Source organism: Narcine bancroftii, chromosome 3 (assembly GCF_036971445.1).
Source record: "Narcine bancroftii isolate sNarBan1 chromosome 3, sNarBan1.hap1, whole genome shotgun sequence".
Classification (NCBI taxonomy): domain Eukaryota; kingdom Metazoa; phylum Chordata; class Chondrichthyes; order Torpediniformes; family Narcinidae; genus Narcine; species Narcine bancroftii.
This window is the reverse complement of record NC_091471.1, coordinates 181,772,267-181,794,355: the sequence shown is the minus strand read 5'-3', so window position 1 is coordinate 181,794,355 and position 22,089 is coordinate 181,772,267. Positions and strand designations below refer to the sequence as shown.

Sequence of the window (22,089 nt, the reverse complement as noted above, 5' to 3'; positions counted from 1 at the left end):
GCTTAGCTCTTGATTGTGAATCTTTAATCTGAATTCAAGTTTACTCTAATGCTATGGCAAGTAAAATTAGACTGACACAGGATAATGAGGGAAAGGACTGCTGAACTCCATCAGAAGTTCAACATTACATGACATGAGTTGTGAATCAAATGGTCCAGTTGATAAACAGTTATTGATGCAGTGCAAGAAGTGAGATGTTATTGCAGCTTATGCAATTGAAAAGTGGCTCAGGCAAATGGAGGTAACGTGAAATAATTTTTCTTTACACAAGTCCATTTTTATTTTTGATTTCTATTGATGTCTGCATTGTTCTTGTGAAGGTGAAACTGGGTGCTCGATCATCTTGCATTAAAAATCAACTGTGTTAAAAATCAACTGTGTGGACCAGAGTCGTGCAACAGGCTAGACTGGATAAGGATGGCACACTCCCCACACTACAAAGGATCGTATCAAACCACCTATGTTTGTTAGGCCAGTTTGGCATCATTGTTTACAGCTGACTCAATTTAACAAGTTGTGTGAACTTGTAGTAGTAGTTGTTATTAGCTGAAAATATCATAATTTTTCAAAATGAATTTTCATTGTGCCTGCTTATTCACCTGCTTGGGTTTTAATCATTTTAATTTATTGTTTGAATATTTTGATCTGGGAATTTGTCAAATTTGGCTGGGTCTTCCTGGCCTGATGCCCATACTTGCAGTCTGGACGCAAAGCTGAAAATCCCTTCACAGCCACTCTTTCATGATGTAAAAAGTCAAATGAGCTGACCCATTGTCCAGTCTTTGTCAGGCTTAAGTTTTTAAATACAGTACAACTACGATTATCCCAAATCGGATTCTCCGAAATCCTCATTTATCTAGAATTTTTTTTAACATTTTGGATAAATGAGGCTATCTGAAACAAATCAGAAATCCTCATCTATCTGAAATTTTTTTGGAGCCAAATTGACCCCAAAGGTTTGGGAATTTTTTTTTGCCTGATTTGAAATTAGAACAATAATTGCCCTAGTTTCAGGTAACTCTCTCTTTCCATTTCTTTTTTGCCTTCCCACATTGACTTTTCTCTCAAACTGTGTGCCACTGTCTCCAAGCAGCAAGCAGTTGGAAGAATCCCTTGTCCCGGCATTATCAAGGAGAGCTGCCCCCCGGGCAGGAGTGGTACCTTGGGCTCAGTGGTGTCCCACCACACATACACTCCCCCCTAGGGGAGGATTCAGAGTTGGGACTCGGGCATTGGGAGCTCTGGTGACTGGGAAGACAGAAGGCCTCCAACTTGCCAGAGAGAGTTCCTCTGGCCCAAGAGACCTCCTCAGGGATCAACGGCAGCAGTGGGTTCGTGTCAGGGATCGGCAGCAGTGGTTGGGTGGTCTCTGTAATTGGCAGTGAGTGTTGCAGCCAGCATTTTTTTTGGTGAGAATTAACATTATTTTAATGCTTAAAATGCCTTCCCTTTGTTGTTGTTTAAACATTGATACAAGTGATTTGCTGTTGCTACTGGGCTGTTATTTTAAAAAATGACCAGTTATCCAAAACAAAAAGTTTATCTGAAATATGCCTGGTCCTGACCATTTCAGATAATTGGAGTTTTACTGTACTGTACAGTGTTCGGCCAACACAACTAAAACAGCTAAGATAGATTAAATTAATTTGAAATGTATTGTTTCATTTTAAGATTAATTAAAAGCAGATTAAAACTATAACATTAATAAACAATAAATAAAACATTCCACAGATCATTGATAAAATCAATTTGCTTAATTGCATTTTGTTTCACAGGAGTATGACATTGAGCCCATTGCATCTTGTCAACTGTGAGAAAAGCAATCACGTTAGTCCTATTGCCCCTTCTTCAATTTTACACCACTGGAGTTTTACAATCATCAATACTCCCCTTTGTTTCCTTTTTGGCCCTTGGACATCTTAATTTACAATGGTCAATGGACTTTGGAATATGGAAAGAAATGGAGCACCTAAGAATAAACACTATGAAAATTCCACACAGACATTACCCAAAATTATTTTTGTCCCTAACTGCAGTGCCAATAAGCAACTAAATGTTAACGTATTCTTTACATAATCAAATTACTCATTCTGTTTTGGGTTTGTTCCAACAATGTAGTGGTCAGTGCCAAGCACAATACAACCCAGAGTAGACCAGCTACAAAAGAAACTCATTAACTTCCATCTTTTCCAAGAAATCTTTCAATTATTTTGCATTATTTGATACATACTCAATTCATATCAGACCTCCAAACCTATGTACAGATGATTTGCATAGAGTGATTATCCCATTCAAAATTAAAAATACAGTGTTGAATACTTTATTTTGCACTTTAATAACTTTGTTCATGGTTTGCAGCCATGTTTCTTGAATGGTGTGTATATGTTAAAAAAATTAGAGCAGGAATAGTTGATCTGTCCTTTTGAATTTGCTCTGCTATCCATCTAGATCTTCTGCTCTATACCTATATCCTTTGATTCCATTCATGTCTTGAATTTTTTTTATACTAACACAGCTTCCACAACCTTCCAGTAAAGAGCACTCTAAAAATTTGTCACCTGTGTGAAAAATTTTATCCTTACCTTGGTCCAAAATGGCCTATCCCTTATTCTGAAACAATGATCCATAATTCTAGTTCAGTGGTTTACAAACCCTCCCCCCCCCCCCCACCCCGTCTCACATTCCACTTTAAATATTCCCTGTGCCATTGGTGCTCTGTGATTTGTAAGGGATTGCTTAAAATGATATGCGAGTGGGAAGAGTGAGAATCACTGCTCTAGACCCAATTGTTACTGAAATATTTTGCTTGAGAAAAAATGTAATTGGCCCATTTCCTTTGGAGTATGAAACCGTGCACATAACGAGTCCTTTAGGTACAATTAAAACAGTGGTTTTCAAACTTTTTCTTTCCACTCGCATACCACCTTAAGCAATCCCTTACTAATCACAGAGCACTTATCGCAAAGGGATTGCTTAAAGTGGAATGTGATTTAGGGGGGCAGTTTAAAAACCACTGTTCCTTTGCTTGGGAAAACAACCTGCACCTCCTCTGTCAAACTCATGATGGCTGTCGTCATTTCTTAAAATTCTACACTTGCAAAATGATGCAGTCTTTGGCCACCATTGTAAATTGTTTTGTTGTTGTGCTTTGTGCAATCAATGCAGTGAATGGTTTACTCCAATTTAATTGATGCTAGAAAATCAAACCCAATTTCCTTTTATAAATATTAGTGTTCTGGTTATTTTTTTTAAATCAGCTATTTTCATTCTTACATTGGCAATCCCAGGTACTCTGGTCCAGCTGCTTCCAACTTTCATTATCCTCAAGGCAGTGGCCCTAGACCAAACTTTGTAGTGATTTTATCACCAATATAGCTATCCCTATTGCCCTTCTACCTATTAATGGCAGCAGCAATTAACAGCAACTTTCTGTAGGCTGCAGAGACCCTTTCTACCTTTACTTTTAAATACTTGTCGTCTGTACTCCTTGCACTGCAATTGGAAGCATGCAGTCTTCTTAATGACCAGCTGCCTGGCAACAGCTGAGTCAGGTTGGCTGGAATGCAGAGACTTTAAAGGGCCAGGTCACCTCCGAGGTCAAGGCCAGAAAAGTGGCTTGAGGTCCAGGATCGAAACGAGACTGAAGCACAGTGGGATGTGACTTCCCCTACTGTCCATACTACTGGCAAATGGCCAGTCATTAGAAAATAAAATTGATGACCTCAGGGCAAAGCTGCTTTATCAGAAGGCCTTTCATACATTCAAAAAACTAGTGTGTAAAGGCGGAGATTCTCTGGCCTTACTCGGGAGACTTACCTCCATGAATGCACTCTGACTGACTCTAAGGCACCGACTGCAATTTCCCTTGCAGGAGGGTCAGTGACAGAGCGCTGCGCTTCACCACCCTGTATGGAATACTGCTGCTGCAAGTGGCAAGCTAGGGGCAGGCTGATGATGTCACATTGTTGTCGTCAGCCCTTGACCCATCTCACCTCACCCATCTCCCTCCATGACCCCTTCAGGACAGGGGCAGCCACTGCAGGTTGTGAGAGCTCCGCTGGCCGCTCTGGCCTTCAGGGCCGCTCATCAGTGCCAGCAGAGCGGTTCCAGTTGCATGGGGGATTATGGATAGGGAATTGCTCCTCCACATATTTATGACGGGTGGCGCCATGGTAACAGTTGCCCTGCCTACAGCGGCTCTGGATGACACACCAAGGCGCCGCTCTCCTTAAAAGCAGCTCATGAACAGGTAAGTTTAAAATTTTTATCCTCCTTGACATCCAGCCTTGAAGCAGAGTCCCAGCATGAAAACACCTAGAGATAGGTGAGACCAATTATTTACTCCAATTCTGGCAAAGAGAGAGGAGGTGGTGTGTGTTTTTTTTTTGTGTTAGTAAATACCGACTCGTGCACGAACATTGTGATCATGTTGACCTTCTGGTCTCCTGCTTTAGAGCAAATCTCGATTAAATGCAGACCCCCAACGACCCCAAGAGTTTTCAACAGCAATTCTCACCGGAATTTTTTATGCCCACCCCATTGCACTATGGATTATAATTGGTGACTTTAACCAGGCCTGTCTCAAGAAAACCCTGCCCAACTACATCCAGGGTATAACCTGCTCTACCAGAGGACCCCGCACACTTGATCACTGCTACACCAAGACCACATTTTGGCAAGACTAATCACCTGACTGTGCTCCTGCCTTCAAGCAGAGTCTAAAAGAGAGGTTCCAGAAATAAAAGACAGCCAGAAGCTGGTTGAGGGAGACTAAGAATGGGTACAGTGGATTTTGCTGTGTTCAAGAACTCCGCAGAGGATCTGAATGATTACACCAGGCCCATTACAGACTTTAGCAAACCAGCTGTGGTCTACTGTGTCCCCACCAAATCGATCAGGGTTTTCTCCAACTAGAAGCCCTGGATGAACAGTGAAATCTGGAACTTGCTGAGAGCCAGATCACAGGCTTTTAAGCCGGGAGATCCAGAACATTACACAAGGAACAGGTATAATCTATGAAAAGCCATCTCTTGGGTGAAGTAGAGATTCTGATGTGAATGGAAACAATGAAGGATACCAACGGTTGTGATAGGGTCTAAATGACAGAGCTAAAAACCAAATCCGGTCCAGTAAGAGACAGCAGGCCTTCACTCCCAGATGAACTCTATGCCTGATTTGGCCACAAGAGCAAAAATGAACCACTGCACAACTTTATGTTCCCTGGCGATTCTCTACTGCAGTGCTTTTCAAACTTTTTATTTCCACTCATATACCACCTTAAGTGATCCCTTACTAATCACTGAGCACCAATGGCATAGGGATTACTTAAAGTGGTATGTGACTGGAAAGAAAATGTTTGAAAACCACTGTTCTATTGTCAGTATCTAACGATGACATACGGGCTACCTTCAGGAAACTGAATCCATAGAAAGGATCTGTTCAAGACACAGTACCCGACAGAGTTCTGAAAGCGTGTGTTAACAAACTTTTCAGTTTATTCACTGAAATCTTCAACATCTCACTCCAGCAGCACATGGTACCCACCTGTTTCAAACAAGACTCAATCGTACCTATGTCCAAGAAGAGTGCGGTAACCTGCCTCAATGACTACAGACCAGTGGCATTCACATCCACAGTAACAGTGTTTTGAGAGGGTGATATTGAAGTATATCAGCTCCTGTCTGAACAGCAACATTGATCTGTTCCAATTTGCCAAACACAGCAACAGGTCTATGACAAATGCCACCTCAATGTCGTGACACAAAGCCCTGGAACACCTGAGCAGAAAAGATGCATGCATCAGGTTGCTCTTTTGCAAACTACAGTTTGGCATTCAACAACACTATCCCCTCAAAACTGATCAGCAAACTCCAAGACCTGGCTGTCAATACCCACTGTGCAATTAGATCCTGGATTTCCTCACCTACAGAACAGAATCCGTGAGGATTGATAAGAACATTTCCACAATGTCCATCAATACCAGTGCAGCACGGGGCTGCATTCTTAGCCCCCCACTCGGAACAGCAATAACTTCATCTGCAAATTTGCTGATTGAAAACTTGACTGAATGGGGTACTTATATTCAAATTAACCAAAACCAAGGAGCTGGTTGTAGACCTTAGGAAGAGAAAAACAGATGTGTATGATCCAGTGATCATTGGGAGGATTGGAGCTGGAGAGGGTGAGCAAATTTAGATTACTGGGAGTCACAATCTCAAAGGACCTTTCCTGGAAACATGCAAATGCCATTTGTGATGAAAGCACATCAGCACCTCTACTTCCTCAGGAGTTTATGAAGGATTTGTATGACATCAAACGTTGGCGAAGTTTTGCAGATGTGTAGTCAAAGGTGTGCTAACCAGCTGCATCACAGCTTGATCTTAGGGCACCAATACCTTTGGATGGAAAGCCCTGCAAAAGGTAGTGGACACAGCCCAGTGCATCACAGGCAAAAATATCCCTATCACTGAGAAATGGAATGCTGCTGTTGGAGAGCAGCAGCATTCAACAAGTTTCCGCATCTCACAGCTGCCATCGGGAAAGGAGTATTGGTGCCACAAGACTTATACCGCCAGGTACAGGAACAGTTGCTATTCTTCCACCATCTGCCTCCTGATTGTGTATCAGAGACTCATTTAAGGACTCTTACTTTCACATTATTTAGTACAGAATTAGTTTTTTTCTTTGTTGCATGGTCAGTTTATTTACATTTGCATGGTCAGTTTATTTACATTTCTCTCTTTTGTATATGCATCTTTTTCTTGAGTACAGTGTACAGTTACTGACAAGTAGAAATTTTGCCTGGCCCGCAGGAATGGGAATCTCAGGGTTATATGTGATGTCATATATGCACTGACAATAAATCTGAACTTTGAGTTTCAGTTGTGCATTTTTTGTCTAAACCTTATTGTACTTTGTCCAATTACTTGTGAAGATGTATCGACATATTATTATATTTTAATGACTATACTTTCTAATGTACTTATTCAATTTAATAGATATACTAGTAAGTGAAACCTTTAAGGACTCTAGAATGGTGATTTTCATGGCATTTGTATTTTGGAACCAATGTATCTTGTTTTTAAAAGAATTGTGTATAAAAGGGCAGCATGGTTGGTGTAGTAGTTAGCGCAATGTCTTTACAGTGCCAGCAATCGGGACCGGACCTGGGTTCGAATCCCACTCTGTAAGGAGTTTGTACATTCTCCCCATGTCTGTGTGGGTTTTCTCTGGGGGCTCCAGTTTCCTCCCAACCTTCAAAAACTACCAGGGTTTAGATTAATGGGGTATAATGTTGGCGGCAAGACCGAATTGGCCTGTTATGGTATTTTATATCTAGTCTAAATTTAAAGATATTAATGCAGCCTTTCCTTCCAAAATAGACTGGAGAATCTGTCAAAGTTGCAGAAGAGCAAAGTTCCTCTAGAAGAGAAAGAAAGCCCAAGCGTCCGTACAGTCCAGTAGAAAACACTTCGAAAAGGAGACATCTTCATTCAGGTATATTAAAGTGTTATCTCAGATTTTCATATTTTGTGTGGTGGAGAGGAGAACTGAGGCCCTTCATTGTTATATAAATAAATATAAACCTTTAATTACAAATATTAAACAATTTTCTTGTGCTTTTAATGACAGAAGAAGAGAAATCCGTAGTGGATGAAGCAGAGCTTCTTCAAATTCAAAATGAGGAAAGACCACCACAGTGTCAAGGCAAAATTGCTTCAAAGGCTGAAGAGAAAACAAGGTAGTTTTCTGATCTTGCTATCATAATCTAAAGGTTTGCCTTGAGTTTAAAAAGAAAATAATGTCTTTTTCAACTGACATTTGTAATTGAACTTTTTTTTTAAATTGGCACTTCTATTGTTAATTGTTCAATTGGAAAAATATTTTTAGTTCTAAAGAGCTGATGTTATGAGATGTGGCATGAAAACTGGGTATCATTATCTTTGCTAAATTACATTTGGCTTTTATTATAGAAAATATTTTGTATCCATACTTTAGGAGAATGTTAACTCAGTATCTCATACAGTGGAACCCCAATTTAATGCGAACCCGGATAAATTGTGATCAGCCAGTGGACCCCTATTTTACTCTTTCCGGAATTGAAATTGTTTTCAGATCAAAATGGAACATACAGTTAGAAGACAAATCTTGTTAAGTGAAAGATAAGCTTCATGCACTTGATGCAGTCAAGAATAAAAGTCAAACCCAAGTTGCACATGATCTCAGCATAACTGAATCAACATTTCGTGCCTGGAAATCTCAGGAAGTTAAGTTACATGTGTTGCTTTGTAAAGTTGAGGAAGAGGCGAAACTAAAAAGGCCAAACTCATCAAGACAGCCAAAGATGTCAGCCTCGATAACTCCCTTAATTCAAGTACATTCAGTAGGCCTTCCAATTTCCGTGCCTATTCTCAAAGCTCAAGCGGAGAAGTTTGACCAGCTGATTAACGGAGAAACTTCACAGTTCAAAGCTAGTAATGGATGGCTAGACCGGTTTAAATGCTATCGCAGGATTTAGTGCTAGTGTCTGGAGAAATTCGCTCAGCCAACAGTGCCGCTGCCAGCAAATTCGCGGCAGAATTAAAAACTCTCTTAGAGGAAGGTGGCTACATCAAAGAACGTGTACAACTATGATAAAACAGGCTTCTGCCACAAGATGATCCCAGACCACACACTGTCTAGCAAAGATGATGCCCCTTGACGTAAGGAGTTCAAACAATGCAAAGATCATGTGACATTGTTTTATGTTAACAAGACTGCAACACAAGTTTAAACTGCTCACGATTGGAAAATTTCACTCACCCTGCTGTTTCCACCATGTCAACATGAAGTCGTTAACATTTGATTACACACAGAGCAGCAATGTTTGGATGACCAATGTCATCTTTGAGGATTGGTTTTGCATAACTTTTGTCCCTGCTGTCCATGCTTATTTGCATAATCAAAAACTAGAAAGCAAAGCTGCTCTTTTGCTTGATAACTGTCCCGCCCACCCGCCATCTGCCAAACTATTAAGCTGTGATTGAAAGATCAGTTTCTTACCTCCCAAAGAACACTACATCTAAGATCCAGCCCGAGATCAGAGGATCGTCTCTGTGTCCAAGCAGAATTACAGCTGTGAATTAATTTATAGAATTGTAGATGAATTAACAACACTGGAAGACTATCTGAAAAGCATGAACGTTAAAGAAGTTCGCCACCTCGGTGGGAAGGGCTGGGTAGCAGTCAGCTCCTCGTGTGGAAAAATGTTGGGAGAAGGGTCTGTGTCCGGCCTTTTCAACATGAAAATCCACCAAGGAAGATGATGAGCAAGAATTCTACAGCTTCACAGATGAAGAGGTGGGTGAGGCGCAGAGGCTGTTTCAAATTAGTGGAGGATTTTCACCAGTGGTTCTCTGCCGATGACAAATGCCCCGACATGAGCACCTGACAGACTCCGAGATCATCCGGAACATTACTATAACACCAGTTCCCAAACCACCCCCAAAAGTGTGTGAAGCCATTGAGTTTTTCGAGGCTAGCCAATGTTGGCTGGAGACCCAAAATGTGGACTACATGAAAATCTTCCAGCTCAAAAGCATTTTAGATTTCTCTTGCCTCCAGCAGCACGCTGCATTCAGACAGCGAACACTCGATTGCTTTTTTTAAAGAAATAAAATGATGATTGTAAGAAATTTTAAAAAAGGTTATTGCAAATACAGGTATTGTCCATGTGTTCTTTATTTATTTTTTTTTTTAGAACACTTTTTTATGACTCCGATTTAGGACGACCCCACTTTTTTCGCGATCCGATTTTTTTTTTGTGGACCTTGTTAAAAATGATATTTGCAGACGTGAAAGTATTATGACAATAGCAAAAAACAAAAAGTGTTTTAACTCACATTTTGAAGAAGACTGCGCATGAGTTTGTAGTGGCCATTTCAGTTCCATACAATGATCAGATCCCCTACCTTTCATGTTTTGTTTATGATCGTGAAACGCAACAGGAAATAAGCACTACACCTAGATTCAAACTGGAGGATTAGACAGATTAGTTATTGAGCAGTCTTATATTTTACTTCCCTTATGGCAAGATTTGCAATACTACTTAGGTGGAAGGATGCTGCTCCACCCACTCATGTTCAGTGGTTATGTGAAATTATGTCTTGTTTTAAACTAGGGAAAATCCAATGCTCTAACTGACATAAATATGAATTTTCAAAATTCACCATTTGTGAGCTATTTTCAGAATTTCTAGAACAATAACAATCTTGATGATAACTTTGTTCTTTCACACTTTCTTTTTCTGAAGCAGGGTACTAAACTTTTTTCACCATACAACTCTGGTCTAAATAGTGAGTATAGATGCTATATAATTAAATATTTAATATTATTCTTTAATTTGGTCTTTAAAAGTGATTAGTGATATGGATTCTGATGATAGCTTTGTATCAAGTGTTACTTTCTGTACTTGCTATATATTCCATATAAACTATGTTTATATGTTTCATTATTATAAAATCAATAAAAAGATTGAAAAAGAAAGAACTCGCTGAAGGAAGTGAGCCAGGCTGCAGTAAACCGCAGAATATATCGCTCGAGATGCAAGGGAGGACATTGGAAGCACGGTGCGAGAAGGCAGAAGTGTGGAAAGCGAGCTAGCATTGGTGTCAGACTTGTACTCCTGATAATCTTACTCGCAAATGAACGATCATGAGAGATGAAAATTAATTACCTGAGACTGCATTTGAACTAAAAAGAACTGCAAGGGTCCTGTGCTCTGGTGATTATAGATTCGTGGCTCCAGGACACCATTCCAGATTCAGGGATCTAGCTAGATGGCCTTCTCTGCCTCAGGGCAGGGAGAGACCCTGCTGCTTCTGACAAGTCTTGAGAAAGGTTTCTGTGTATTTAAATCAGTATTTAAATGTCTATTTTAAAGATCTGTACATGCTGAGATAGAGTACATGATGGTGAAATGCAGACCCTTCTTCCTGCCTAGGGAATTCATAGCCAAGCTGATTGGCAAATGAGGGTGAAGAATGAAGGAGCTTTGACATGCCAACTGAAGCCCAGATGTTTGTCCCTGACAGTTACATAATTATAGCTGGCAACTTCAATCATGCCAACCTGAAAACTTCTACCATGGTTTCAACAGCATGTCAACTTTGCCATCTGAGGAGAAAGCACACAAGATCAAATGTCACACAAATGTGCCTGTGGTGCACAAGGCTGCTCCTCGTCCCCACCTTGGATACTTGAACCACATATCTCTCCTGTAAACTCCATCATGCAGGCCACTGGCAAAATGGACAAAGTCAGTTCACAGGATGTTGCCGGGGCAGGATTGGGGGCACAGCAGAGCTACTGAATTGCTTTGAGTCCATGGACTGAGGCAGTTTCAGGGCAGTGGCCCCATACAATAGATATGTAGACGTCGATGAGTGCACGAGTTCATTAACAGGCTACATTAGCAAGTGCATTGAGGATGTCACGGAGATCAAATGCTACACCATTAGAGCTAATGGTTGGACCTGGAGGTCTTTGCACTTCTCAGAACTCGACATGCAGCATTTAGGACAGGTGACGGCAATAAGAATAGCCAGATCTGAACTCTCCAGTGCAATTGGGAAGGCAAAGTGTGGGTACAGCATTGGTGACACGAGGCACATGTGGCAAGGTATCAAAACAATAGCCAGTCACAAGACAACCTTGCAAGTCAATGATAGCAATGCCTCCCTTCCAGATAGACTGAACATCTGCACAGTGATATGAAGAGCAGGCTGATGCCAAAGAAAGTCTGTCTCCCCTGGTCTTTTGCATAGCCCCGGCCAAAGGGAGGAGAATCCTATCCAGGGTGAACCCTCGCAAGGCAGTGGACCAGACAAACTCAGATGAATACTGAAGGACAGTAAACCAACTTTAACATGTCCCTGCAGCTGCCCATCATTCCCACAGGTTTCGAGGTAGCCACCATCATCTTGGTACCAAAGAGGGTGGCAATACAAGTCTTAACAGCTCTTTCCCATTGGCACTGCCCTCCACCATGATGAAATGTATCGTCCATCTAGTGGTGGAACGCATCAAAGCGCAACTTCCTCAGAAACAGTTCAATTTGCCCACAGTCAGAACAATGTAGTCTTGTCCCTTCACTCCATCCTGATCCACCTGGAGAACACCACCTTATCTACTAAGCTGCTGTTCATTGACATCAGTTCCATGTTTGATACAATTATACCCCAGAGACTGGTGGAGAAGCTGTCCTTGTGGGATTCAACACCCCTCTCTAACTGGATTCTGGACTTCCTAACAGAAAGACTGCAGTCTGGGGTTGGCAGCAGAACATTGCGGATCATCGTGCTGAATACTGGCCCACCTCAGACTGTGTGCTCAGCCCGCTCCTGTAAATTCTGCTAACCCATGACTATGATGCCAGATCCAGCTATAACAGAGTCTTCAAGTTTGCAGATGGCATCACAGTAGATGATCTCATTAGCAACAATGATGAGTCACAATATAAAAAGGTGGAAAGTCTCCTGAAATGGTGCGACAAGAACAACCCGCGTCTCAACATGGACAAGACAAAAGAGGTGATTGAGACTTCAAGAAGACCATCCACTACACATTAATAGCTCAGTAGTGAAGAGCACAAAGCTCTTCGGTGTCCACTTAAGAAGTGACCTATCCTGGACACATAACAGCTGCATTTCCTCAGAAGACTGAGGTGGGCAAGGCTGCTGGCCACCATTCTGTTCACATTCTGCAGGAGCTCTATTGAGAGTGTCCTGGCTAGCTGCATCGGTGGGGTACAATTGCTATAGAGTCAATCCATTGGACCATAAAAGTAAAAGGGGAGAGGCATCTTCCTCCCCTCATTGATGCAATTTACTGGGGTAATTTTTTAACAAGGGCTCTCAAAATCTGTGAAGACCCTAACCACCCTATTCACAGCTACTCCAGTCAGGGAAGAGATGCAGAAGTATTAGAACCAGAACCACCAAGCTGAGGAACATCTTCCCATGGGCAGTAAAACTGCTGAATGACTATTAAACTGCTCAAACAACTCCATTTATTTTAATATATCTGTCTACAAGTTCTGTGTATGTACTATTTGTATGTGCGTTTGCACTGTTCAGTGCTGTGGATCAGAGGATGATATTCCATTGGGTTGTACTTTTACAATCAATAATAAACTAGAACTGAATATTGCTTCCACACTTGACCTGTAGAATCATAAGTATAAAGTGTAAATATTTACTGTGGGTGGTGAGTACATAGTCATAAAGTTCTACAGCATAGAAACAGGCCCTTGGAACTAACTTGTCCAGGTCTGATTTTATCTTATCTTTAAGGAACCAGACTAATGATGCCAGTAGCCAAAGTAAACCAACTACTCGTGCAGCCAAGAAAATCAGCAGTCCTGAGCATTTATCAGTAGCTGACAGAGAACGACGTTCATCAACTTCAGCAAAAGAAAAACAACCAACTGATTGGAAGGCAGGGAAATCTCTGGCACCAGTGACGGTCACAAGGTAAGAGCATTTCAATTCTGAGCACCAAGCTCAGCATGTATCTTTCTGACAATATTTTTTAGATAGGAAAGACACAGAAATAATGTAAATGCTGAGTTGAGTGTCAAAACAAGAACATGCTATTGATTTTGTGTTAAGAGTCGCAGAGATGCAGAAGCTGGACAATACAGCACAGGAACAGGCTCTTCAGCCCATCATGTCTGTGCTGAGTATGATGTCAAATGAAACTAGAGCACTTCTGCCTGTACATGACCCTTGCCTCTTCTTTCCCTGCATATTTATATCTATCTAAAAACCTTAAATGCTAATATCATATCAGCTTCCACCACCAGCCATGACGGTTTATTCCAAGCCATGTGTGTGTTTTAACAAAAAAGGTGCCCTCACACATTCTTTAAACTCTCTTTCCTCCACACCCCTTCTCTTCACATCTTAGCTGAGTGTCCTATAGTCTTTGATGCTTTAACCAAGGGAGAAAGATGTCAATTTTACCCTATCAATGCCTCATAATTTTAGAAGCTTGTATCAGGACTCCCCTCAGCTTCTGACACTCCAATTTGACCAACCTCTCCTAATACTCTCACCCTCTAATTGAAGTAGATCTCTTCTTTATTTCATTTGTACATTTTCCATAACTTCTATGTTCTTCCTGTATGGGCGACCAGAATTGCAAACAGACCAAAGTTTTGTATAGCTGCAACACAACTAGACAGGTTCTCCTCAACTGACAATGGGGTTACATTCTAATAAACCCATTGTAAGTGGAAAAATCATGTCGATAAAGATACAGTACCCCACCTACCGAACATCATAGCCTACCTACTTTAAACATGCTCAGAACGCTTACCATAGCCTACAGCTGGGCAAATTTATCTAAAACAAAGCCTCATTTAGAATTAAATGTTGAATACCTTTTATTTCACACTGAAAAAAAAAATTTAATCATAAAATCTAGCGATAACGACCATCGTAACTTCAAAAAATTGTAAGTCGGACTATCATAAATAGAGGAGCATCTGCACTTTTGTACTCATTGTTTGGACCAATGTAGAGCAGCATCCCATCCACCTCTTTTAACACCCTATCCACTCGTGTGGCCACTTACAGGGAGCTATGGCATAGACGAGCAGCCTGCAAGTGTCTATGAAGAGACGTTCAGGTGGCAGCACTGAAGGAAGTGTTCTGACATCTGAAAGGGGCCACAGAGCAAAAGCCGGCTCCTGAGTCCAGGCAGGGGCAGCAGTCTGACAGCGGGGGAGTGCAGGGCTGGGGCGGCCAGCAGGGAGAGTATGGGGCTGGGGCGGCCGTCCCCGAGAATCCTGACTTATCGAAAGCTCTCACCTTTTAAAATTAGCAGGATTTTCTGTGCATGCAAAAGCACCGTAGTCCCCCACCGGCCGCATCAGCCCCGTAGTCCCACGCCGGGGGACTGTCAGGCAGTGGGGAGGGTAGGTTTCAGCACTGGGACTGTCAGCGGGTCTCCAGCTGACTGTCAAAAGCCTGCCCGCTGCTGGGCACCTGAAAGCTACTTTCAGGTGCAACGGGGGAATCTTGGAGCAGGATATTATACCTACAGGAGAAGGGTGAGGTAGGTCAAACCTCCTGGCTGGGTTCTCCACTTTCAGGTAGCCACCCGACAGCCGCATAGGAATACAATAGGCTGCTTTCCAGTCGGATATTGTGGCCACCTGAAAGTGGCTTGATGATTTGCCCAGTTAACCCCAGCAACAACATTTCTTTGGAATGCAGGAGGAAACCCAAATAGTCACAGAAATAATGCAAAGGGCATTCAGACTGCACCAGGGATTAGGATTGAACTCCGGTTCTTGGAGTTGTAAGGCAGTTGCTTTCCAGCTTTAACACCATTTTTAGACCACTTTGATAGAAATTGCAAACCGTTCGGACCACTCAGATATAAATTGCAAACATTTTAATTCCAAAGTGTATACAGGCCAACACAGCGTTACGCAATTAATTCATCCAATTTTTACTCGCGCAAGGTGAATTTAGGTGGTGTGATTAATAGAATCAATGGGAATAATTACAGTGAATCCTGTCCTCTCAGATTGTCCATCTAGACTTACAGAAATTTATTTAAAACCGTTAAAGTTAATAAAAATAAATGTTTTGTGTAGTATTTCATAATTACGTTATAACTAAACTATTTCTTTGTAAAATATTTATCCAAAGGTGACTGCACAGATTTTGATTTTTTTTTTTCTCATGCCTAATAAGTTTGGTAGAGTTTGACTGCTAGTCCCTTTTAAAGCATTGGGATTCAGAGTACAGTACACTAGCATCGGCTTAGATTTTAAGTCCCCTTCAGCATTACCTCCTAGTAAAAGGGTAAGTCATTCTTTTGAAGCTTTATATCCTGATTGAGATGCTTCATCCTTAGCTAAAAAAGTGTTTGCTGGCATTCTTTTCCAGAATAGGCCCGTTTCATCAACATTAAATATTTACCTATCATTGTAATTGCCTTCAATTTTTTGAAAACCTTCTCTCATTTTGCAGTACTAGAAGCTTCCCCTGTAATTCTTACATTGTGTTTAAAGTGGTCAAACCAACCTAAACTTGCAGCAAAAATTCTGTATCCCCTTGAAATTTATTTTCTTTAAACATCGTAAGGATGTTTAAAGCTTTGGTTTGAGTGGTTTTTGTATAAAGTGGTATTCACTTTTGGTTACAATCTTCAATCCAGAGGTGAAGTCCATTTCAATCATTAATGGACTTCTGTTTCGAGTAATTTGCATGCTTAGAGAAATTGATGCAACTTTACCTTGTTCTTTATATCTGTGCTTCTTACTTAAAATTGTGCGTACCATTGGCTCACTGTCACCCAGATCGTGTCCAATATTTCATATTGCTGGCACCGTCCTCATGTCACTCAATAACCAAATTTTTTTAATTGCTTTTCTTTTCTTTTTTATATCAGTCAGATTCTTTTCCACATTTTCTTTTATGCATATTTAATAAGGGGCACAAACTGAGTCAGACTGTCATTTGCGCATATTTTATTTAAGGCTGTTCCATTCACACAAACTACTTGTAACTCGAGTTTTCCAGAAATTTCCAGAGAGATCTCCTGGTAACTGAGATCTTATACACGTAAGACCAGAAATGGTCAGTTTTCCAAATCACGGTAACTGAATTTCGTGTTGATTGTAGCAGCATATAGCGGGGTTAGCCTTTATTAAATGTCAGAGCAAATAGAGCATGAAATTTAAGTCAAAATGTATTAATTTAGTTATTCAAGTTTCACTATTAACAGAAGTATACCCAGGTTTCTTTAAATGTGTCCATACCTTTCGGGTAATGTGCAGTCTGGTCTAATTAAAGCCCAAATTGAGATTTTTGACTGACACTGCTCATGAATGTATTTGGGCTGGGAATTGCTGTTGATACCTCAGTCATTCTTGTTGAAGTGATTTAGTTGTTCATGGTAGCAAAAAAAGTCACAGATATTAGTTCAGCAGATTGCCTACATCTCCATTGAAAACCCTTAATTTTTTTCTTTTTAAGTTAGGTTTGAAGAAGGAATTTTACAATGAAAGCTAGTTCAAATGGGCAAAATTGAAATTGTTCCATTAAAGTATTTGGATGTAAAGTTTAGAACCATGTTGAACAGAAGTTGGGAGAGTTGTATTCAGGAATAAATTCCAAAATTAAAACTCAGAATTTAAGTCATAGAATTTTGTCATTCAACAGATCAAGAAATCAGCCATCTCCTGTGACTAAACAAGGACGTAAAAGAGAAGCGAGCCCTGAACGCAAAAAAAGACAACATAAAACAGAGGTGCCGCCAAAGAGAACCAGGCGCTAACTCTGAATGCATGATGTTGCCACATGGAACCAACAAAATGAAAGTATTTGTGTACATTGTATATTATAAATTATATTTGTTGTAGTAATCCAAGGGAAATTAAGTCAGTATTGAAAAGTTAAACTCTTTTTACTGTTCTTTTGTTGTATCTGAGAAAGGCAAATGTTGTGCTTTTACCTGTTGTAACATGCAATTTTAAGTACAAAGTTTTCATTCTATGAATGTATTTTATTTTTACCAAATCCAATTTAATAAAATTGCTGAAAGTAAGCGACTGAGGAATGCAGCTACTCACAGTATAATTTTGTGCATTCCTTGATGTTCCATGTGTTATATTCTTAGAGTGAGTGACCAAACTATTTTGTACTTGTACACAACTTGCTGAGCATATTCAGTTGGTTTATAATAAAAAGTACTGTATGTTCATCTTGTGCTTTATCATGTAGAACGCCTGGACTTGCTTGACAACAGAGCTAATTTCAAGAAATAATGGCTGTTACTTATGTGAAGACTGTAGTGAAGATCAAATTTGAATCCGAAAACTTTCATAATACACGTTCTGACTGTGCTGCATATATCAAGCTTGCCCTCTGTTCCTTGGTTAGCAATGTTAGAATTTGCTTCGTTGGAGCTACAATTACCAAGTCTATAAATTTTCTCAGTTCTCTTGAAATTAAAATTGTTTACTACATTTGAGGTTTGTGCTGTTTAAATTGCGAGTAAATTCTAATATTAAGTGCATTATGGGGGAATTCTAAATATTTTGTAACTAAAATGTGTATGATAATGCTAAAACTCAGTGGATCAGGCTAACAGGATCAAAAAATTACTTTGTACCAAACATGTATGTTTGCAGATTATCTGTATGAAGTTTCAATCAACATATAAAAGATTACAAATTGATAATTTTATGTAGTGATAGGAAATATCAGTCAGGAGTTTTTAGGAAATTTCTGCAAATCCAGGCTCCTCTCAAATCAATATTCTATTTATACATGATAAAACATGAACACAAGCTCAGTTGCTCATAGGCTTTATAATCAAAGAATAAAGACATCAAAGTTTTCTCTTTTCCCCAGGATGAAAGAGATGGGCAAAAAATACACACTTAAATCTTGTCTGTCTATAATATTGATAAAGTTGGCTTTGTAGCTAATAGTTATTTTGGATGTCTTTATGGAAATTGGCTAGGCTTGGGAATTGTATTTGCTTTCTCAAGTTTAATCTGCAGCCATCACAAGTTTAATCTAGAGTTAAAATGGTGATTGTTTTGTCCATTATGCCTTTTACAATTTTATAGTCCTTGAGGTCAGCAATAACATTCCATTGCTTTAGTCATCCCACGGTGAAGTTCAATAGATGGTAGGTGGTTAAAATTGACTAATTTCTGGCTGACCTCCAGGTCTCAGGGTGCATCTTCAAAGATTTTCAAGTTAATTGGCAGTGAGCAAATTTCACCCAAACACAGCTCAAGTTCCAAATGTAGAAAGGTGTGTTACATATTTGTATTGTTTTAGTTATAATTCAGTAATAGAACTGCACACTTTTATTAGTGATAGAAATTGTAGTTGATTATGGTCAGAATGTGACCTGATCCATTTTGACTGGAGGAGTAACATGTGGGGAAACCTTAAAAAAACAAAATTAACTCCACATTGCTTTTTAATGAAGTCTGAGGAGATTTGAATGAAACTTGAAAATTTCAGTTGGATACTAGTCAACAGGATACTGTTGAAATGGAATCCATAATAGTTTTTAAAGAATTTGGAAAGATAAGCTGGGGGGTTGAATGCAGCAAGAGTGTTGGGTTTGCACATGGAAACTAGGTACAAAATTGTGCAGTCATAGGGACGTGCAACATGGAAACAGGCTTGTTGGCCCACCTGGTTTATGACAACCATACAGCACTCATTTACAGGGTGAATCATGAAAGTCTGAAGACACTGGTTGTAGTAAAACTCAAAAATGCTGGAGGAACTTAGCAGGCTACGCAGCATTCATTGGAAGTAAAGATATTTTACCAATTTCTCGGGCCTGAATTCTTCAAGATATGAGCAAAAAGCAGACAGGTTGGGGAGGAGCAGAGGGCAATAGGCCATAAATGAATGTGGATAGGAGGGCAAGAGGGTGAGGATTGATCAGAAGAGGTGGGGTCGTGCTAAATACAGAGTGAGGAAAGGAGAGAGAAAAGAGGCGGAGCTTGAGGAAAGGAGAGAATGCTACAGTATATGTTGAATATAAGTACATTAAAAGTAAAAGATTAGTGAGGGATAAAATTGGACCCCTTGTAGATGTGAGGGTAGGCTGAGTGAGAAGTCTGAGGAAGTGGGGGAAATTTTGAATGATTTCTTTGCCTCGGTATTCACTAGGGAAAAAAATATTGAACCAGTTGAGGTAAAGAAAAATAGTGGGGAGGTAATGAAGCATATAAGGATAACCGAGGAGGTAGTGATGGCTGTGTTGAAAAAGATAAAGGTGGATAAATCTCCGGGACCGGACAAAATATTCCCAAGGACACTCAGAGAGGCTAGTGGACAGATAGTGGGGCCATTAACAGAGATATTTAGGATGTCACTGGCCACGGGGGTAGTGCCAAAGGATTGGAGGGTGGCCATGTGTTTCCGCTGTTTAAGAAAGGGTCTAAATGTAAACCTGGGAATTATAGGCCCGTGAGTCTGACGTCTGTGGTGGGCAAGTTGATGGAAAGTGTCTGAGGGATGGTATTTACAAATATTTGGAGCTACAGGGATTGCTAGGGGGTAATCAGCATGGTTTTGTCTGGGGTAGATCATGCTTGACAAACCTGATTGAGTTTTTCAAGGGGGTTACAAAAAAGTTTGATGAAGGGAAAGCTGTGGATGTTGTCAATTGAGATTTTAGTAAAGCTTTTGACAAAGTTCCCCACAGGAGGTTAGGAAAAATGGTGGAGGCATTAGGTAGAAATGAGGAGGTAGTGAAATGGATTCAGCCATGGTTGGATGGGGGGTGTCAGAGAGTAGTGGTAGAAAATTGTTTGTCCAATTGGAGGCCGGTGACTAGTGGAGTTCCTTAGGGATCGGTCCTGGGTCCACTATTGTTTGTTATATATATTAACGATCTGGAAGTAGGGGTGGAGAATTGGATAAGCAAGTTTGCAGCTGATACAAAGATTGGTGGTGTGGACAGTGAGGAAGATTACCGTAGATTAAAAGGTGATTTAGGAAGGCTGGAGGTGTGGGGTGAGAAATGGCTGATGGAATTTAATACAGATAAGTGTGAGGTGTTACATTTTGTAAAGGCAAATCTAAATAGGTCATCTGCATTAAATGGTAGGCTATTGAGATGTGCAGAGCAACAAAGGAATTTAGGAGTGATGGTAAATAGTACCCTCAAGGCTGATACTCAGGTTGATGGTGTGGTGAAGAAGGCATTTGGAATGTTGGCCTTCATAAATCGGAGTATTGAATTCAAGAGTAGGGAGGTTATGATGAAATTGTTCAAGGCATTGATGAGGCCAAATTTGGAGTACTGTGTACAGTTTTGGTCACCAAATTATAGGAAAGATATAAACAAACTAGAGAGAGTGCAGAGAAGGTTCACAAGAATGTTGACAGGATTTCAAGGTTTGAGTTACAGGGAAAGGTTGTGCAGACTGGGGCTTTTTTCTCTGGAGCGTAGAAGATTGAGAGGAGACTTGATAGAGGTGTTTAAGATTTTAAAAGGGACAGAGAGAGTAAATGTGGATAGACTTTTTCAATTAAGAAAGGGGGAGATTCAAACTAGAGGCTATGGTTTAAGATTGAAGGGGGAAAATTATAAGGGGAACATGCGGGGAAATTTCTTTACGCAAAGGGTGGTAGGGATATGGAATGAGCTTCCGGCAGATGTGGTTGAGGCGGGATCATTGGTTACATTTAAGGATAGACTGGATCGTTACTTGGAGAGGAGAGGAGTGGAGGGGTATGGACCGGGTGCTGGTCAGTGGGACTAGGAGGGTGGGGATTTATTACAGCATGGACTAGTAGGGCCCAACTGGCCTGTTCTGTGCTGTAAATAGTTATATGGTTAATTAATTCACCAATATTTTAAGGTGGGAACTTGAAAAATTTTGACTTAATCTAGAAAGAAGGTGAGTAAATATATTTACAAATCAGAATAAATGCAACTTGGTGAAAAGGGTGATAATTTTATGTACTTGCTGCCCTCATTGGTCAGCACAATTAGCACTGGGTCCCAGGTTCGAATCCACCACTCTCTAAGGAGTTTGTCCATTCTTCCCCCATGACTCCATGGGTTTCCTCCCACATTCAAAAGATTTATGGGGTTAGTAGATTCATTGGTCATTTGGCTGTCCGTGGGACCTGTTACCATGCTATATCATTAAAGCATCATCAGTAGAGGTTATATCTGTGGTATTGATAAAGTTGCTGCTGTACATCTTGTTGATGGTACACACCATAGCCACGGTTCGCATAATAGAAGGAAGTGTGATCAAAGCAAAGGTGCATGGGTGGTTAATGCCTTGGGTGATCTTGAAGTCATGGAAATAACAGGAATGGATCTGGATTTTAGCAGCAGGTGAGCTGAAGTGTGATTGAGTCTGGGCTTGTGAGGGAATGGCACTAGCTGGTCTTCAAGATAAGGTAAATACAAGTTGCTCAGCACTTGATGCCCTGCTTTTTCTTTAACACAGTCAAAAGCACCATAAGGCACATGGTGCAGAGAGCTATGAATACAGAAATAGGAAAGCCTATTAATATTTAAGAGAGAAACAAT

At 40.5% G+C, this 22,089-nt stretch overlaps 1 protein-coding gene across 8 annotated transcripts in view; it reads left to right on the top strand.

The window, feature by feature from the left end:
- The window catches only part of bod1l1 (biorientation of chromosomes in cell division 1-like 1), a 63,258-nt gene extending 45,233 nt beyond the window's left edge, over positions 1 to 18,025 (top strand). For 4 of the 8 annotated variants that reach the window (XM_069926012.1, XM_069926011.1, XM_069926007.1 and 1 more), the window contains 4 exons: positions 7,383 to 7,497; positions 7,633 to 7,741; positions 13,332 to 13,511; positions 17,220 to 18,025. In XM_069926012.1, coding sequence (XP_069782113.1) covers positions 7,383 to 7,497; positions 7,633 to 7,741; positions 13,332 to 13,511; positions 17,220 to 17,334 — 519 coding nt within the window. In that variant the 3' untranslated portion in view covers positions 17,335 to 18,025. Of the gene's footprint in view, positions 1 to 7,382; positions 7,498 to 7,632; positions 7,742 to 13,331; positions 13,512 to 17,219 lie in introns of those variants that run through there. The other 4 variants (XM_069926009.1, XM_069926010.1, XR_011353979.1 and 1 more) reach the window with 4 other exon arrangements.
- The last annotated feature ends 4,064 nt before the right edge of the window (positions 18,026 to 22,089 follow it).